Source organism: Mus musculus, chromosome 17, assembly GCF_000001635.26.
Source record: "Mus musculus strain C57BL/6J chromosome 17, GRCm38.p6 C57BL/6J".
Classification (NCBI taxonomy): domain Eukaryota; kingdom Metazoa; phylum Chordata; class Mammalia; order Rodentia; family Muridae; genus Mus; species Mus musculus.
This window is the reverse complement of record NC_000083.6, coordinates 14,916,839-14,934,857: the sequence shown is the minus strand read 5'-3', so window position 1 is coordinate 14,934,857 and position 18,019 is coordinate 14,916,839. Positions and strand designations below refer to the sequence as shown.

Genomic DNA, 18,019 nt, shown 5'->3' with positions numbered 1-18,019 from the left:
GTGGGCCGTGGGGGATCAGAAGAGATCATTCTGCGCTCACTGCTACCTTTACCTTTTGGGGAGTTGGGGTGAACGGGTAAGCGTGGTATGTACACTCATGCTCATGGTGATGAGGCAACTGGACCTTCATGAACTACATGAGACCGTGTATTGCACATGGTACAAGTCCTCATCTTACTGAGGCTTTGTTTTTTCAGGCTGATAATGGAAACGCCTCCAGAGATGCCCTCCACTGATGGCCACACTCGAGCTATAGTTACAGAACGATACGTGGTTGAGTCGAAGAAGTCTGCAGCTCATGTTCCACTGGCTTGCAGCACACAGCACTGTGCTTTCCCTTTAGATGGGAGCCGTCTCTGTGTGTGGAGCTCCAAGGACCCTTCTCACCAGGCAGGTTATAAGCCAAGGGGGTTTTGCTAGGTCCAGGGTTGCAGAGGCATAGCCTATCTGTCTCTCCCATATTCTAGAAACATTCCCTCTCATGGAGTCACCTGTGAGCTGTGGCAGGACCATGTTGATAAACAGCAACATATTCTAGAAACATTCCCTCTCGTGAGTCACCCGGGAGCTGTGGCAGGACCATGTTGATAAACAGCAACACGTTATGTTCTTCTTTTTAAAACACAAATGGTCTGGAATTGACTTTCTTTAAAAAGTCTTTGCAAGAATATGAACAAGAAAAGACCCATCGTAACTTAATGAGGCCTCCCTTCACATGCCAGCTTGAGCTTTTTTGCTTTGTAATGAAGAATAAAGTGTTTGGGAGAAGAGTGTTCCATGTGGGTGCGCACACCTGGGAAGCCATGGCTAGGTCAGGACGGCTCTCTTGCTAAGTGCAATGCCATTTTGACCTCTGCACCAGAGACACATTTCCCTCAAGTTTAAACTTGATAAGAATGGAATTTCACACTTCTGTAGCAGTTTCTTTTGTTCACACGTATTTAGACGAGCTTTGTTGTTCTTCCTTTTGATAGCTCCACAGTATGCTGAGCAGGCTGTTTTATCTATTGTATTGTTGGTGGAAATTGGCTTTCTTTATTTCTTTTCTCTCCTCTTTCTTTCTTTCTTTCTTTCTTTCTTTCTTTCTTTCTTTCTTTCTTTCTTTCTTTCCTTCCTTCCTTCCTTCCTTCCTTCCTTCCTTCCTTCCTTCCTGTTTTCTGGTACACCACATAGAAATGGCTGAGTTACAGGCCATGCAGATACTTAGAAGATAATATCCAGGAGGATCTTAGGTGGCTGTGCCAAGCTGTGCCTTTGCTGATGGGCAGAGCTATGGTTGATCACGCCTTGTCTGTATCATCCTTCCAGCTTAGCCCTGGTGGCTGCAGCAGTCATCCGTTACACGGTTCTTCCATGCTTTGTGCTGGCCAGGGCTTGGAGTCTTGCTGCACGAGGACCGGCAGGTGTGCATGTCAGGGGCCGCCCCTTTGTTTGCAGTGCTGGGATCTCTTTGGTTCAGGATGAGCTCTCTTCTTCAAGCTTAGAACCAAAGGACCTGAGCTCTGGGCCTCTTACGCTCTCTTCCTCTGCACGTTTCCCTTCTTCCTGTGACCACGGGGATTTTGTCCATCTCCTCTCTCCATCCGCATCAGGATTACTACTTCTCTAGCCTACAAATTCTCATTTCCAGTCTCTCCTCCACATGCATACACAAATGCATCCTAGGATCGTCCTGCTTGGACTTAACTACTGGTTTCCAGTTTCTTGGTATATTTGTTCTCTGGTTTCCTTAATACTGTGAGCAGCAGCAGCTTCAGGCCACGCACCCCTAGAACTTTGCTTACTTCTTGTTAGAGCCAGCAGAGCTTCCATATCCCCTGCTGTGCAATGGCCCAAATGTGTTCATGCTCTTCCAGCTCCTCCCTCAGCTGTCAGTATAACCAGCACATCTGCATCCATGGAGTACTCAGTACACATCTGTTTAGTAAATAGAAAGAAAAGAGTGGGTATCCCGCCTCATTGTATCAGTGTGCCTCATTGTCACAATGTGCCTGGTTGTGACAATGTGCCTCATTGTGTCAATGTATGAACAACCCATAGTGATGTGATCACTTGAGAGAATGATCAGCAGTGTCTTCAAGGATTATAATGAATTAATTAAATGTCAACACATCTAATAAATACATTTGAATACCTTAGGTTTGAAATTATATTGTTCTATATCTTTGATGTTATTATAAATAACCTATTTTTTTTTAAGCTTCTCACCCTACAAGGACACCATCAATTGATTACTGCTGTGGTTTTTGGAAATCAAATAGATCCACTTCTCCTCTGCTCTGCATCAGAGGATTATATTATAATGTGGAACGTGGCTGAATGCAGAGAGAAGACACTTAAAGGTAAACGGATATAGAGCACAGTTTAACAATGTTCAAATGGAGCAATGCTGAGGACATACCTGCTGTAGGTATAGTGGCAGGTACAGTGCTTGCCTGCCATCTTAGTTAATTTTCAGCTTTACTGAGGCTAGGGTCATCTGAGAAAAGGGAACCTTAATTGAGAAAGAGCCTCCATAAGATTGTCCTCTAGGCAAAGGATATGTTTTCTTGATGGATGATTAATCTAAAAGGGCCCAGACCTGGTGGGTGGTTCTTTCCTGGCCAGCTGGTCCTGGGGTCTATAAGCAAGCAAACTGAGCAAGCCATGAAGAACAAGTCAGTAAGACTTCATATAGTCTGCAGTACTGAGTTCAGGCCCTAACTTCCTGGATGGTGACCTACAAGGTGTAAAATGAAATAAACATTTCCTTTCCAAGTTGCTTCTGGCCATCAAATTTGATCATGGTAGTAGAAACCCTAATTAAGATACCTACCATGGAGAAGACTGGGTTTAGTCCTAGCCCCACCAAGGAAGTGAGTCACGTATAAAAACACTGTGGCAGTTAGGGAGTGGAACTTGTCCCTTCAGTGCTGCAGGTCTAGTGGACCTTGTCATTAGCCCACTGCTGATGCAGACTTGTGTTGGCTTTATTCTTCTGTATTTTCCTATTTTAAATATCAATATTGTAGACCCCTGAGGATCTGTGGACAGTTTGAAGTATCTTAGCTCATGTGGAGGTACCCTCGAGGTTTGTGTTTCATGATGCAAACTGTGAGGAAGGAGCAGAGCTTGCGATCTGCAGGGAAGTTTCCCACTCACACTGCATAGATCACATGGGTGAATAGTAAGATCTGGGAGTGTAGATAAGGGAAAAGCTGTTCTCTTCTGCAGAAATGTAACTGGAGCTGAAGACAAGAGGCTCAGCTGGGGCCTGGGATATAGGTGAAAGGGTCTGTCTGCAGAGAGAGAGGCTGGGTGTGAAGGGTCTGCCTGGTGGAAACTGAGCAAGGACGTGTTCTGAGAGCTTTCCTAGTTGCGGCTGATGGCGCAGGTGTGGCCACATCTCAGATGTACATTTATAGGGTTATGCTGAATGATGCCCCGTGACCACAGCATTCTAACAGTTCGTGCCTCACTGCTGTGAGCGAATTGCGTATGCCAGAAACGTAGTCAGACAGATTTGTGTCTTTTTACAATTTAACAATGTTTTTGAATATAATTCTCAAGGTGTGGCAGTTTCAGTCACAGCAACTTCACAGACAATTTATTCTACCATGTAATATGACTGAGGTGAATACAGTTTTTATTTCAATCTTACTACTAACATTAACTTTCGTAGTACATAGCACACAGTAAGTCAATCTATCCATCCATCCGTCCGTCCGCCCATCCATCCATCCATCTGAGTTACAGAATGAACACAAGGTCAAGAGGCTGTTCCGAGTTCAAGAGGTTTTAGAAATGGGCCAATAGAATGTAAGCAGAGCATGGGTTGAGAAGATAAGGAACCCGAACTAGCTGCATGGAGAAGCTGTTGCCGAGGCCTCTGAGAGTTAGGGGTAGTGGGGATGATATAGAGTCGAGCTTAGCCGCAAGGTGAAAAGGCAGAACTGGGTTAGAACATTAACAGCAGGAGCACACGGGTGAGGAAGTGGACAGGCAGATGGTGGTTAAGCTGTGTCAGCATCAGGGAACCACACAGATCTGAAGCTGAGGAACAGCTAGAAGCTCTATATTTGCTTTGACAGGTACACCAGCTATAAAAAGACAGGCTACTGCCATTGTATACATTAAAAAGAGCGGCATCTCTGAGGCTGTGGATAGACAGCCCTCTGTTACAAGGGGCTGTGCCCCCTAGAGTGTAGGTAGACACTTCTGAGTTAGAAGGACCTATACTATGGTGGTTTAAAATAAGAAGGGACCCTATAGGCTCATATGTCTGAATAGTTGGTCGTATGTGGTGGAACTGTTTGGGAAGGATTAGGAGATGTGGTCTTATTAAGGGAGGTGTGTTACTAGAGATGGGTTTTGAGGTTTTAAAAGAACTGTTTGAATATACTCTGTCTGCTTCCTGCTTGTGGATTGCAACATGAGCTCTCAGTTGCTTCCAGCATTTTTCCTGCTTGACTGCTGGTATGTTCTCTAAACTCTTCTTTAAATTGCCTTGATCATGATGTTTTATCAAAGAAATAGAGAAGTAACTAATACATACACACCTAAAGTTATAGATAGTGACCCTCACTATTAGAAGGAGTTATACTCCCAAGGCTGTATATAAACAGTCCTGTGTTAGAAAGGGCTGTACTCCTGAAGCTGTAGGGAGATGGTTCTCTGTGTTGTCAAGTGGAAACTTAAGGGTTCTTTGGAGAGTCAGTGTGTTGGATGGTGTTTTGCTGTGGCAAACAGGTGAAGGAGTGTTTGCCTGAAGTGGACACAGGTGAAAGGCTAAGGCTGACTCATGAAGGAATATTTGACTGAATCAGACACAGGTGAAAGGATGTTCTGTTAAAACAAGCATGTGAAAGGACACGTGATGGAGGATTCTTCCATAGTGATTTATGTGTTGGTCCGCCTTATGTTCATAGTCGAGCTGCATTTGTTAGGACTCCATACAGAGAAATGCACCAAAAATCTTCTTTCTGGTGGTGTAGTGCAGTTTCTTGCTGCTTCTGTGGACTCAGGCTGATTGGCAGAGTGGTGTTCACCCAGACAGACTCACGTGCTGAGGCAAGACCCATGGAGGACACATGATGTTAGGAGGGCGTATAAAAAGGATTCCATGGACAGTGACGGAGGCTAAGCTAGACCTGCTTATAGAGTTGGAGCCTAATTGTATTTGGTTTCTGAGCATGTTGCAGGCAGCTCTGTTCATAGCACTTCTGGGTTTGCTTGTTTGGGTTATGATTTTACTCAACCATCAGTGTGCTTAGCCCTTCCTTTCTGTCGGACCTTCTTCTAATTTAGCCTCTAGACACTTGCTGCTGGAAATGTCTTGTCATGTCTAAGAGCATTGTAGATGGCAGGTACTTCCACTTCTGGCCCACAGATCCCCATCTTACTGTCTTTCTGTCTGGCCTCTCCAGAGCTCAGTCCTTCAGTTGCTCAGGCTACGACCTCAGCTTACTCACTCCATGTCCAGTCCATCAGTGAGTTCCATCTGTTTTAAATTTATTTATTTATTTTAAATTTATTTATTTATTTACTTATATATTTTTGTTTTTTTGAGACAGGGTTTCTTTGTGTAACCTGGCTGTCCTGGAACTCACTCTGTAGACCAGGCTGGCCTTGAACTCAGAAATCCACCTGCCTCTGCCTCCCAAGTGCTGGGATTAAAGGCGTGTGCACCACCACTGTTTTAACTTTAAACCCTGACTCACATTTGGGCATCTCTCACACATCTGGAAGTGCTAAAGGCACAAGCTAGAAATCCTTCCTCTGGATTCTCACATTAATGTCTTAACATCCGTCTTTGCCCTGATCTTTTTGTGCCTGCATTTAATTCTCAACCCTGAGGGTACTCTCAAAGTTAGGCATCGCTGTCTATTGTTTGCTCAAAGACCAGCTACTTACTTAGGTAGAGAAAGAGTCTTCCGTGCAGACTCCGCCCTCAGTCTGGAGGAGCAGGGACCTCTGTGCTAATTAGCCGTGGCTTCTGAAGCTTTGGGAAGATGGCAGGCCCCATCTTCTCTCATCTCACTTTGGCCTTGCTGGTGTGACTACACGTGAATCTTCTAGGCACATTTTGCATTGTTGCTCAGCTGCTCAGAGGTGATGTCATGGTATAAGAGCCTTAGAGGCCAGTGTTCTCATAGCACACTGTCTCCTGTTTGCCCACCTTGGTCATAGTGTGCCACTGCCAGTGCCTGGATGACAGTGGACACAGAGAGAAGGACTGGGTGAAGAGCTCTGTCTGTGCAGCTTTCTGGGAGCCCATGGCCCTCCAGAGGCCAGTTTCCATATGGCATTGATCCTGTACTGAAAAACCTCAGGAAAAAGACTGTTCCATCATCACATAGGAGATCAGTGCTCCTCTGCCTGTGGCGCTGTAGCAGAGAACTTCACAGGACTGCACGCAGGACCCATTCTTCTGACATCTGATGATGAACTGACACTAATGTCTGGAATTTGCTCTAGGGCTGACTCCTCGAGGGACTATCCTGGGCTCCCTTTTACAAACAGTGTTGTGTTTGCGATTTAGTCTGGATGATCGTGCTATTGCAGTGTGTGCTGGAAACAAAATATCTGTGATGGATGTGGAGGTAAGACTGTCCCCCCCTCCCCATGGGGGAACTGAGCATACATTCCTGTGTGGTGGGTACTTTGAGGCTGGGTTCCTGTTGGTGAGTATTTCATTCCTGCTTCCCTCTTTAAAACGGCAGTTTGGGTCGATGTATTTTGTATGTTGGGGAGAAACCAAGGAAAACATCTTGGTCTTGTAATTGATAAGCCACCAGAATTGGTGTTTACACAAATTTGTGTTAGGGATACCTTCCAGCAGACACATTTGGGAAAATAGTTCTTTTAGAGCAGTCTCCAGAGGTAGGAGTTTCCTGTGAATCTGCATAACACAGGGCCTCAACTGCCTATTTGTCAAAAGTCTTCTCCACTGTGACTCAGAATTCTCACTGGCTGCTAAATTGACAGTTTATGTAAATATCTCCAAGGTTGGGGATTTCTAACCCAGAGTTTGCTGAGCACCTGTGCTTGAGCCACGGTAATTAGTGCCTGTGCTACACAAACTCCCTGGGGAGAGCGGAGGGGTTTCTGCTTCCTCAGTTCATAGGAGTGTCCAATGCGTAAAATAGCTGTCTTACGCCGCTTTTTCAGGTTAATACAGCTAATGAACCGTTCTGCCTTCTATGGCTTACCTTGTTATCTACTTTAAAACTTTTAGGTGAGGAAAGATGCTAGCTAAGTATCATCTGGTGGTTATCCTACGCCCTAGGATATAGGGATACAACACATCTTAGCCACTGTATTGCTATATTGTTCTATTGCTATAAAGAGATACATACCGTGACCAAGGCAACACTTAGAAGGCATTTGATTGGGAGCTTGCTCTTACAGTTTCAGAAGCTTGGTCCATATTATCATGGCAGGGAACATGGCAGCATGTGGTGCTGGAGCAGGAGCTGGGAGCTACATCCTGGTCCTCAAGTGGGGAAAGACTCTTAGTGTCGCATGGGCTTTTGAAATCTCAAAGCCCATTCCCAGTGACTTTTTTTCCTATGGCAAGGCCACACCCTCTAATCCTTTCAAATAGTGCCACTCCCTCGTGACGAAGAATTTAAATGTATGAACCTGTGTGTGGGGGGGCATTCTTATTCAAACTACCACAGCAAGGGAACACATTTTTATGTTTAGACAAGTTTTGGGCTTATTGTGAATGAAATTGAGGATCACATGGAGGGAAATTACATTGTCTCTCATGTAAGTCATATCTTAGAGCCTGGGGCTAGAGACGCTGGGTCATGGTTGCAGGACTGAGTAGTTCTAGGTCAGAGGTGTATGGGAGCCTTCTGGATAAAGTGATATTCAGTTGTTAGCACCAACAGTGTTGCTAACATCGCTAACTTCATTAGTCAAAGGTTCATACTAGGCCACTTTACTACATAACAAAACTGACCACCAAAAGGAAGAACTAACATTAGTTAGGATGACGGAGACTGATGAATTAGGAGGATAGTTACGATTGTGTGCAAATGCTCAGAAAGCAAAAGTCATTGACGGTGTCATGTGTCAAAATTCAGGTGACAGAGATGTGCCCAGGCACAGGTGCCTGTGTGAGCAGCAGGAATGTTTCTTATCTTTTACTTACTGAGGTGCACCTCCCTCCCGCAGAGATTCCGAATCACGTGTCTAAGTGGATATAGGTAGGGCAGCTCCAAATCTGGAAGGGGTAGTGTGTGGTGTGTGAAAAGGAATTTATTCTTTAAATCTCTCTCTCTCTCTCTCTCTCTTTGTGAGTGTGAGAGTTATGTATGTTTGTGCACATATACACATGAGCACACATGGCACAGTACATGTGTGAAGGTCAGAGGACAACAGTGGAGTTGGTTCTCTCTCTCCACCATGTGAGTCCCAGTGTCTGAACTTAAGTTTTCAGGCTTGGGGTCAAGTGCCTTATCTCCTAAGCCCTCCATCTTGCCTTGTAGAATTTATTTAACAAGCTCTCTTTTATGTGGTGGGACTATGATTTCAAGATGCCAATCATTCTAGAACATTCCATGAGTAACCTCTTGTACAAATCCTCGTAGAAGCAGTCTGTGCTGGTAGAGTTGAAGGGCCATCAAGGCTCAGTGACAGCAGTGGAGTTCTGTCCCTGGCAAGCACACACCCTCATCTCTGTGTCTGAAGACCGAAGCTTTAAGGTGGGCAGTAGTGTCTTGGGACGTTGGGGTGTTGTGGACATATCTGCTGCTGCTTCTACTGTGTATTATTTTTCTTGTGATATAAACAGGGCAGATCTGGAGAGAAGATGGCCCAGTGGTTAAGAGCACTGGTGTTTCTGTGGAGGACTAGGATTCTGTTCCCAGTGTCCCTACATTGGCTCATAACTGTCTAGAATTCTAGTTCCAGGGAACCCAGTGCCCTATTCTGGCCTCCATGAGCACTGTACATATGTGGTGCACATACATGCATGTAAGCAAAGCACTCATACACATAAAATAAAAATGAATGTAATTTAAAGCATGCACCCGCCTGGCAGTGGTGGCGCACGCCTTTAATCCCAGCACTTGGGAGGCAGAGGCAGGCGGATTTCTGAGTTCAAGGCCAGCCTGGTCTACAAAGTGAGTTCCAGGACAGCCAGGGCTACACAGAGAAACCCTGTCTCAAACAAACAAACAAACAAACAAACAAACAAATAAAGCATGCACCCGAGGAGGCTATTTTCTCACCACACACAAGTGGAGGTTTGATCTTCAAGTGGGACTGGGTTACTCTGTGTCGCATGTCTTGATTCTCCAGCATATGGACATTGAACAATTGTGAGGACTTTTCTTGAATCTAAATCTAGAGGGAGCAGTGTATATCTGAAAAGTTTTCCAATAACCAACAGATAAGTGGATTCCATTAGCACTACACCAAGCTTCAGAAAAAGTAAAGCAAAATGCAGATTCGCTTTTTAACAGTCCCAAGTTAGCTAGTATTAGTATAATTTTATTAATAAAGGATGAACATTTATCATTGTCCTGAAAGAAAAACTTAAAGTCACATGTGTGTATTAAACTACAAAAGTTGTTAGAATACATTCTATGGTCATTTGAAAATACTTATTTGATGGAACCGGTGACTTCCACTGGGAGTTAGCAGCTGTTGAGGCAGAAATCCAAGTTGCCCTACTTGGATAAACTATTTTGCATTTCAGTATTCTTATATTTCAAATAGACACAGTGGGGCCTCTTATATTACTGGTGGTCATGAAAATGAAGAGAGTTGGTATTTTGGAATGTCCTTGGAGCTGTGACTACCATAGAAAGGGTGGTGGGTACAACAAACACACGTGGCTGTCATGGTTGGAATGCAGTCCTGCAGGTGGTCACCCTCTACAATTGGGGCATAGCCCCAGGGACATGCTGGCACTTCTTAACTGAGCTACTCATCTTTGGAGGAGTCCTCCCAAGTCCATAGGTGGTCATCTTTGGGGAATCAGTATGTTTTTACCATTGTTCTGAAATCTTGGATTTTAATAATCAGTGATTCAATATGTGAATTTTAATTCTTTAATTATTTATATGGTTCAATTTTTATTGTTCATGGTTAGCAATACTGGCAACATTTTTATGTCTTAAATGAGCTGTTTTTCGTTTGCAGGTCTGGGACTTTTGTGTGGGATCCTTGATATACAGTTCATCCATTTTAACAGGTAAATGAAAGACTGACTCTTTTACATTCTAGCTGAGCAGGTAGAGTGAAGGAACTCTCCTGGTGTGGCTATCACCCCAGAAACAGTGCAGCAGACAGAGGTCTGAATCGCCCCAGAGACAGGTGGGCCAGTCACCAGCCACATCTTTAAGTCGCCATTCAGAATTGTGTGTATTGTGTAGCCAGACAGAGGTAATTCCCCTCTGTCTACTGAGCAGGTGAACGTCAGTTACTGTCTCGGAGAATTTTAACTTACACTTATATGTACATATATGCATTTGGCTTCTGAGCAGCTGTTTTAGGTAAGTATGTAGAGTAGATTGGCTCTCAGATAAAGTGCCTGAGACAAGGCCCTCTTCTGCCCTGTAGAGGGTCAGAGCTGGGAACATCTGGGACATCATCCTCCCCGATGAGTGGAGGATTGGACAGCATGCAGTCCATGGATTAGGTTGTAAGCATTTGTCCATCTTATACATTCTAGGATAACTGTTGCTTTCATCAAACTGTCCTTCTGTAGGAAATGGAACCATCACCTGATTATATAGATGTGTGACCAATGTCTATGGGCTGGCTCTCTCTCCTGGAGCCTGGAGGCTGTTGTGTGTGACATCTGGGGCCCTGTATTTCCTCCCTGCATCTAACAAGGTTGCTTCTGGAGTCTCCCTATCCCCTTTACCCCCATGTTCTGCCATGTATGCACTAGTGTCCTGGGACAGCAGAGATACCAATGCTAGGGGGCTTTCCTTCCCTTTGAGATGCCCCATAAAAACCCCACTTATGAGAAACACAGCCGTCTTGGTGACCTGCTAGAGTTCCTGCCGTAATTTATCCAGGATTGAGCCTTTCGGGCTGGTTACCCACATGCACAGTATCGTGTGCTGACAGCCTGCAGTTGTTCACCAAGCTTTGGCACGAAGCACATTTTTCTGGAATTTTGTTGGATTTTCTGAAGACCATCTTGTGAAACAATTTGAGGAACACAATTGTACATTGTTCTGTAAATTCACCTTGGATGCCATTTGCAGCTTAGTTAGGACATATAGTGTTTCTCAGCCTGTTTATGTAGTTCTTCCAAATTCGTGATAGTTTTAAACTATATTTGAAGTAAAATTAAATTTCATGGAGTCCTTTTTATTTAAAGCAAGATATCTATTTAACTGCTGTTTTTATCGCTAGGTTCACGATGCCATTGTTGTTAGTCTGCCGGCACTGCTCTGCTGGTTTGAAGGGCTAGCCGAGCTGTACTTTCTTCCTCTAGGCTGTTGACAGTTGCTCTGGGCCTGCTTAGTGTGAGCAGATGAGCCAGGCTCACTAGCAGCCAGCTGTAATTCATATACACCATCTTATTTGGGACAGCATTCCTTTTTTTTTTTTTTTCCCCCTTTGGCTCATGAATGTTTCCAAAGTTGTATTCATTTATAAGTTCACCTCCTGATATGAAGATTCAGAATAGTGCTAAGTTGAGTAGAAGAAGCACTGTCCACACTGAATGCCCTATGTTTTCATACAGCTTACCCTCTCCTAAATTTGCTTATCAATGAAGAAAACCAACAGCTGGTCACCGGCAGTGCTGATGGCCAGGTGAGAGCCCTGTGCGGATACATCTGAGTTTCAAGCATACAGAACATGAACAAGTACAGAGTCTCTGTTTCATGTGGTCACCAGCAATGTGCCAGGATTTGTCCCACTGTGCATGTCAGTGGTAGGGTTTGGGGGACCTTTGGTCTGCGGAGGGGACCCTGACGTGCATGTTTTTTAAATGCTAGGTAGTATTTGAATGAGCAAAAGTTAGAACTGCTGGCACAGCTGTCAGCACCAGCGTTGTATGATTTTAAACCTGAAAACACATTTCAAGATTTAAAAAATGTCAACACCTTAGGCTTATTTTATATAGGTGCTGTTGATACAAATATGATGAAGATATACTTTGGGGAGCTATGACAGTTAATTTTCTTTTCCATCAATTCAACTGCCATTATCTTAGGTGCTAGGACTCAGTAACATGGTAGAAATGTTCATGGCTCAAAGGCTGTAGCATGTGCTGTGTGACACTGAATCATAGCTGTGTCTGAGCTAAGGTTCTGGACAAAATCCCCCCTGTAAGCACTTGCATGGGAGCGATGCAGCGTTCAGGAAGCGACTAAAAGCAGCACTGGGGCAGTCCAAGTGTCTGAGAGAACCTAGGAACACCTGAAGCTCTTATCTGTGCTCTGCCCCACTTCCCTTTGGCTTTTGCAGTGAGTATCACGTCTTGAAAGAGATCTGTATCCACATTTTTTGATTTTGTAGCTGTGGATCTTTAGTTTGATGGAGGGACATCACTACCACTGTGTGGCACATGTGGACGTAAGGAAGAAAAGGGAGACTTTCACCACCCGAAGAATGATGGCTGAGCAGTGCAGCCTGCCAGGTGTGCTTCTTGTACCCTATAGGCCTCCTACATGGACACAGCACTCAAGGGCACACACAAGGGTTTCTGTGGGGCAGGCAGAGTGGGAAGGAGTAGAAGGGAGGTTTCTGATGTGGGAAAGGCCAGGGGTCCTGACCTCTGACACCACTGCGCCCCATAGGTTTGTGCCCCAGGCTGGAGGCTGGCTCTTACCCAGGGACTATGAGAATAGAACACAAACCCTAGGGTTGTCATGAAAGCAGGAGCTCAAGAGGGCAGACCCTGCAGCTGTCAGGAATGGCTCACCTGAGTGATCTGGGGCCTTGTCTCCCAAGGGGGTGCACTATAGTTACAGTTTCAGCGCAGACCTAATTTCCTTCAGGTCTCAGATCACAGATCCTGTGTCTACATCCGCACCTACTCCCCTAAGCTCCCGACCAGCTCTGCTGACAAAATTACTTCCTCTCGTCCATGTCAGCCTCCTCCAGAGCTCCACTCAGCCACCACGGGTCACAGGGAAGGAAGTGAGCGAGGCTGAGACCTGTTGGGTGTGGACTTAGTTTCCTCATTGCTCTCCTGCCCTGTGCTTGTTCTTATGGGTAGTTTTCTTTAGCTTATATTTTTGTGTGGTTTGAAATGATTTGTTTTTCAGTGAGGTCAGAAAGTCCTAACCTACCCTTATAGCTCCCTTTCCATGAATGTATTAAGCCATGATTTTTGTTATTTCTTTTGTTATTCTCCAACCCCTTGTTATTTCTTTTATAGACAGTCACTCGTTGTCTATTGCACCTTAGCTCCATCTTAGTGGTGGCATTAATCTCTTTACATTGGCAGGCTCTTCCCCAGCCCCATTCCTTACAGACTCAGTCTAGTCCGCACTTTGGTTTTTAACCTTGTTTTTCTTGGTCTTCCAAGTCTCAGTGTTCTTTCGAGGGGTTATGATTCATTCTATCAACATGAATTTCTGAAACATCCCTGCGTCTCTTCTTTTCTATTAGTGATTGCTAAGCAGTGTTGTGTCTTAGATAATCAATAACTCTTTTTTTTTTTACATACACACAACACAATTTTATTCAGATCAAGTGAAAACTGAAGTTATGACTTTGCAGTAAAAGGGACGGATCGTCAAAGTCTTGGTAATACAATCTCAGAAAGACAAGAAGCACATGTTCTCATTCATATGTGGAGCCTACTCTGTAACGTAGACATGTGTTAATAGAAGAGGGTGTGACTGTAGGCACAGCTTTGAGAAACATAGAAAATGGATGAAGAGAGGGTAAAAATACCAGCTGCGAAAGGAAGGAGGAGAATGGGGCAGGCGTGGACACACAGGGGATGAGAACAGAAGGTACATTAAGGGCGAGGTTGCAGAAAGAGTCAGAGAAGAATAACTTTGTTCTTTAGAAGACCATCAGTGCCGGTGCAGACATGAGGCGGATAAAAGGGGAGAGGCTGAAGCAACATTCCCTATCCTGAGCCTGGCGCCCTGTGACCTCTGCCTGCCGGATTCCCAGCGTGGAGCGTACGTATGGTGAACAGGGCCATAGCCATAGCCAGAATGCCTTCTAACTTTTTTTTATTTCTTTTAGTTTTTCGAGACAGGGTTTCTCTGTGTAGCCCTGGCTGTCCTGGAACTCACTTTGTAGATCAGGCTGGCCTCGAACTCAGAAATCTGCCTGCCTCTGCCTCCCGAGTGCTTGGATTAAAGGCATGTGCCACCACGCCCGGCTTTTGCCTTCTAACTTTCTTAAGTGAGCATTAAATTTGGTTTTATGAATGATTGAAGTAAATACCAAGTTTTTTGTGTGTGTCTCTTATTATTACCGACTGTAAATGCTCCTAAAATTGCATATTTTAAGCCTTAGATTTAGTAATTTTTTTCAGTTTAATTCAAGCCTTGTTACCAAACCTAGGCAGATGGGAACCTGGGTAGTAGGACTGTCCCTTGGATTGTGGCAGTGCATACATAGCTCACTCTCTTCTCTTCCCTGTTAAAATTGATTCCAAGTGATCTTACTCCTCTGTGAGCGTAATAGAAATAGATGTGAACATAAGGAAGGGTTGTCTAAGAGCTGGTCGTTCTCCCTGAGAAAGCTAAGCAGACTTAACATATGTGAACTCAGCTCTAGATAGAGGCAGGGTTGCTTGCAAATGAAGAGAACACATTTCAGTGCCTGGACCCTGGGAATAGAGCACTCCCTCCTAGTCCACGTCACAGGGCAATAGGGGCAGGGGGGACAGCTGGGCTTGTGCTATAGGCTGGTTTCTGCACTGCAGTCGTAGAGTATTGGGAGTTCTTGCAGGCAAAGCCGGGGCCACACTACTGACTCTTGTTCCTCATGACTTGTTAGGTGATAGGGGGATGCTGGATTGTGTAGTGTGGGCCGATGGAGGGACTGTTGCTGACTGCTCTAGTGAGAAGGCTTGCAGCTGCTTTGGTGTTCTGGGATACAGCGAGCAGACAGACAGTTCACTTATTAATAGAAGCTTTCTGATGAGTGCTGCCACTGTGGACCAGATAGCTCCTGTCTGAACTTATCTTTATTTTCATAAATGTAACTGGCAGCACCTTCAGGTACATTGGCGACACTGATGTGAGCACATGCCTAGATCCTTACATGATCTGGTAAGCTCCTGAATGACTTGGGCATCAACTGCTTTTATAAACTCAGAAGAAAAGACAAATCACACAGATCAGAGTTGAGCAGTGGTCATGCTGTGACCATTGGAGATACCTGCTTCCAATGGCAGAAGTAGCTGTCAACCACTCAATCAGACGGAAACTCAGCTCCCAGTTCCAGAGTATAGCTATGGGAGAAGAAGTGATTAGCTGAGGTGTCAGTGGAGACAGCTTGTGGCTTATTCACACAGGTATGCGTCCATCCTCACAAGAACAGGAGTGCTGGGGAGCTAGCCTGAAGGAAGACTGTTTGTTTCTTTTTTCCTAAGATTAGTTTTGCTTCTGAGTGCACCAAATGTCTATGGATTGGAAGCTCAACAGCTCTATTCATATTGAACCTGGCAAGCTTTGAATTGGAAGCCGCTTTACACTTCAAGGGTAAGAATTGAATTCAGTATGGTTTATGGCAGTCTCTTATAGCTTGATAGCTTTCTTAAAAAGATAGATGAGGAATAAAAGTTTGGGGTAGAAAGCCGATCACTTGCATTTGAGGATGAGTTTATCAGTAACCAAACATGGCACAGGCTCAGACTGCTGGGACCCCCTGTGCTGCGGAACCTGAAGGACGGAGCTTTACTTCTGCTCTTCCGGGTCATCCGGCACCTCCGTTTTTCAAATATGTCTCTCAGGCTCTGTGAGGCTCGCCCCCATCCTTGTGTGTCAGGAGTCTGTGGAACCCTCCTTTCTCCGAGTGTGGTAGGCTCCCGTGATGCTCTCCTTCCATCTTTGTGTCGGGCTCCTTATGAGGCTCTCCCTTCTCCCTGTGCCAATCACACATGTACCGGGCACCTAGACACACGGAGGCTCCCGCAGGCTCTCCTCTTCACGTGTGCGCCATCAGTACTGATTTAACACCTGACAAGGTCTAAACAGCCTAGCGTTCTCCTCTCTAGCTCTGTGTTCTTAGTCTCTCCCTGGAAGAAAGGTAGGAATGCTTACCCACACCTCCTCCTGCCCAGCAGCCCCATGCTCTTGTGTGCCTCCGTTCTTCTCTGTCTATGTGGGAGATGGGGGTTAGCTCCCTCCGTAGCTTCTGAGGCTTGCCTGCTCTTGATGGTGAGCAGGAATGCTGCTCGGACCTTTCCCACAGCTCCGTTCTCTGTAACACTCTGCTCCTGTCAGGTGCTCTGAAACAGGACTTCCTGTCATTTCCTGCTTCTCCAGAAGTGTAACATATGTATTATACTATGTGTTCCTCTCAGCTGCGGGCTCTGGCTGCACACCCTCGCCAGCACTCACAGCCTCACTCCCCTGCATCGGTGTCCTGGCACATTCCTTACAAGCTATGTGACAAAGGACTCATCTCTTTTCACATTGTGTCCCCAACTCTGTATATCATATGGTACAATAGCACTAATTTAGTACTTATAACTAGGCTGAACAAACAAGTCAGCTACTTGTTTCCCTGTATTAATTTCTCAAATATTTATCTTTGATGAAAATGAAGAATTTCAGAGCCTGAGCGTCCAAGTTGCTGGGTCGTGTGCAATGGTGAGCGAGCCCATGAGCGCCAAGGTCAGTGTGAAACTCGTGCCATGGGCAGTGTGTCAGATGCGCCCTCTATGCTCTGATGTGTGCCTCTTCACTATGCCAGTGTAATAACATCTTGATGATATTTCATATGTGAAATTATGACCGGCTATCCTGTTTGTACATGTGAAACAGAGCTAACTGTTAAAGCTGTGTTCATGACTGGAGAGATGGGGCGTACCCACAAGCCTCTGGTCCAGCCATGCTGCTAATCTTTTACATGTCTCCTAGGCATTTTGCATGCTTTCATCTATGTTTGGGAGTAAGATTGCTGTATTGGAAATTGACTTGGCTGCTCTGCTCAGCACTCAGCAGTACCCTCGGGCAGGAAAGGTGCTTTCTGTGCTGGCAAGGTACAGTCTTTTTGGATATTGAATTGCTTGTGAGTGCTTACAAGTGAACAACATTTTAGATCTTTTTCATGGGAACAGACACAGGTGAAAATGGGAAAGTCTCAACCACACTAATGCTATATGAAAGAACTAATTTGTTATGTCATGATTTTATTTTACTGAAACCTAAATGATTCATAGTTTAATATAAATATTAGTTTATTAAAAAACAACATAAATTCTAATGTAGCAGTTCCATTAAAATGTCAATATTTTTCTCATTAAGATAATGACGTTGGTAGTTTAATTTCCAAATATTGTACATGTATACTTTTTAACATGAGTTAATCTTACATTGTCCTTAAAATAATATGTTGCATTGAAACAGTTTTAAAATATCATTGTTTTCTCTCACAATGTGGTTATTTTTATTTTAGCTCCTGTGTCCTGCCAACTTCTCCACTGTATTTTGGAATTATTAAGGAAAAATTTCCTAAGCTTGCCAATACCAAACAACATGGTTAGTATAGCACACTGTGAAACACACATGCAGAGGCAGCCAGTTCCTCGCAGTCACAGACTCAACATTGCTGAATCCCTTTGTGAAGTCACTTCTGCCAAAAGTGAAATGCACTGCAGCCTCTCCTGCCCGTCTCGGAGTTACTGCGTTACCTTTGTTAGGGAATACACTGCACACTTCTCCCCCTGATTTTGGTACGCCCCTCAAGGGTGTGTCTCAATGCTGATGTGATAGTTTGGGCACACTGCAGTAGACCCTGGGTGTTGCACAGTTGCTGTCACATCGTGCACACTTCAGGGTAAGTTTCTGAGATACCTAGCCACAGTCATATTCTGTCACAATTAGAAGTCATTCCTTCTATTATCCAGTCCATAATAAAT

General features: G+C 44.7%; 1 protein-coding gene across 19 annotated transcripts in view; it reads left to right on the top strand.

Annotated features, from left to right (window-relative positions):
- Wdr27 (WD repeat domain 27) overlaps window positions 1–18,019 on the top strand; it is a 158,431-nt gene that overhangs the window by 8,402 nt on the left and 132,010 nt on the right. For 16 of the 19 annotated variants that reach the window (XR_001782112.2, XR_003952182.1, XM_006524929.4 and 13 more), the window contains exons 2-13: window positions 198–390; window positions 2,201–2,342; window positions 6,457–6,581; window positions 8,580–8,693; window positions 10,138–10,189; window positions 11,699–11,769; window positions 12,478–12,598; window positions 13,982–14,099; window positions 15,532–15,635; window positions 16,705–16,772; window positions 17,019–17,140; window positions 17,557–17,639. Coding sequence is in view for 17 of the 19 variants with exons in the window: in XM_006524929.4 (XP_006524992.1) it covers window positions 205–390; window positions 2,201–2,342; window positions 6,457–6,581; window positions 8,580–8,693; window positions 10,138–10,189; window positions 11,699–11,769; window positions 12,478–12,598; window positions 13,982–14,099; window positions 15,532–15,635; window positions 16,705–16,772; window positions 17,019–17,140; window positions 17,557–17,639 (1,306 nt within the window). In the remaining 2 variants the exon portion in view is untranslated. Of the gene's footprint in view, window positions 1–63; window positions 77–197; window positions 391–2,200; window positions 2,343–6,456; window positions 6,582–8,579; window positions 8,694–10,137; window positions 10,190–10,210; window positions 10,834–11,698; window positions 11,770–12,477; window positions 12,599–13,981; window positions 14,100–15,531; window positions 15,636–16,704; window positions 16,773–17,018; window positions 17,141–17,556; window positions 17,640–18,019 lie in introns of those variants that run through there. The other 3 variants (XM_017317639.1, XM_017317640.2, XM_006524934.3) reach the window with 3 other exon arrangements.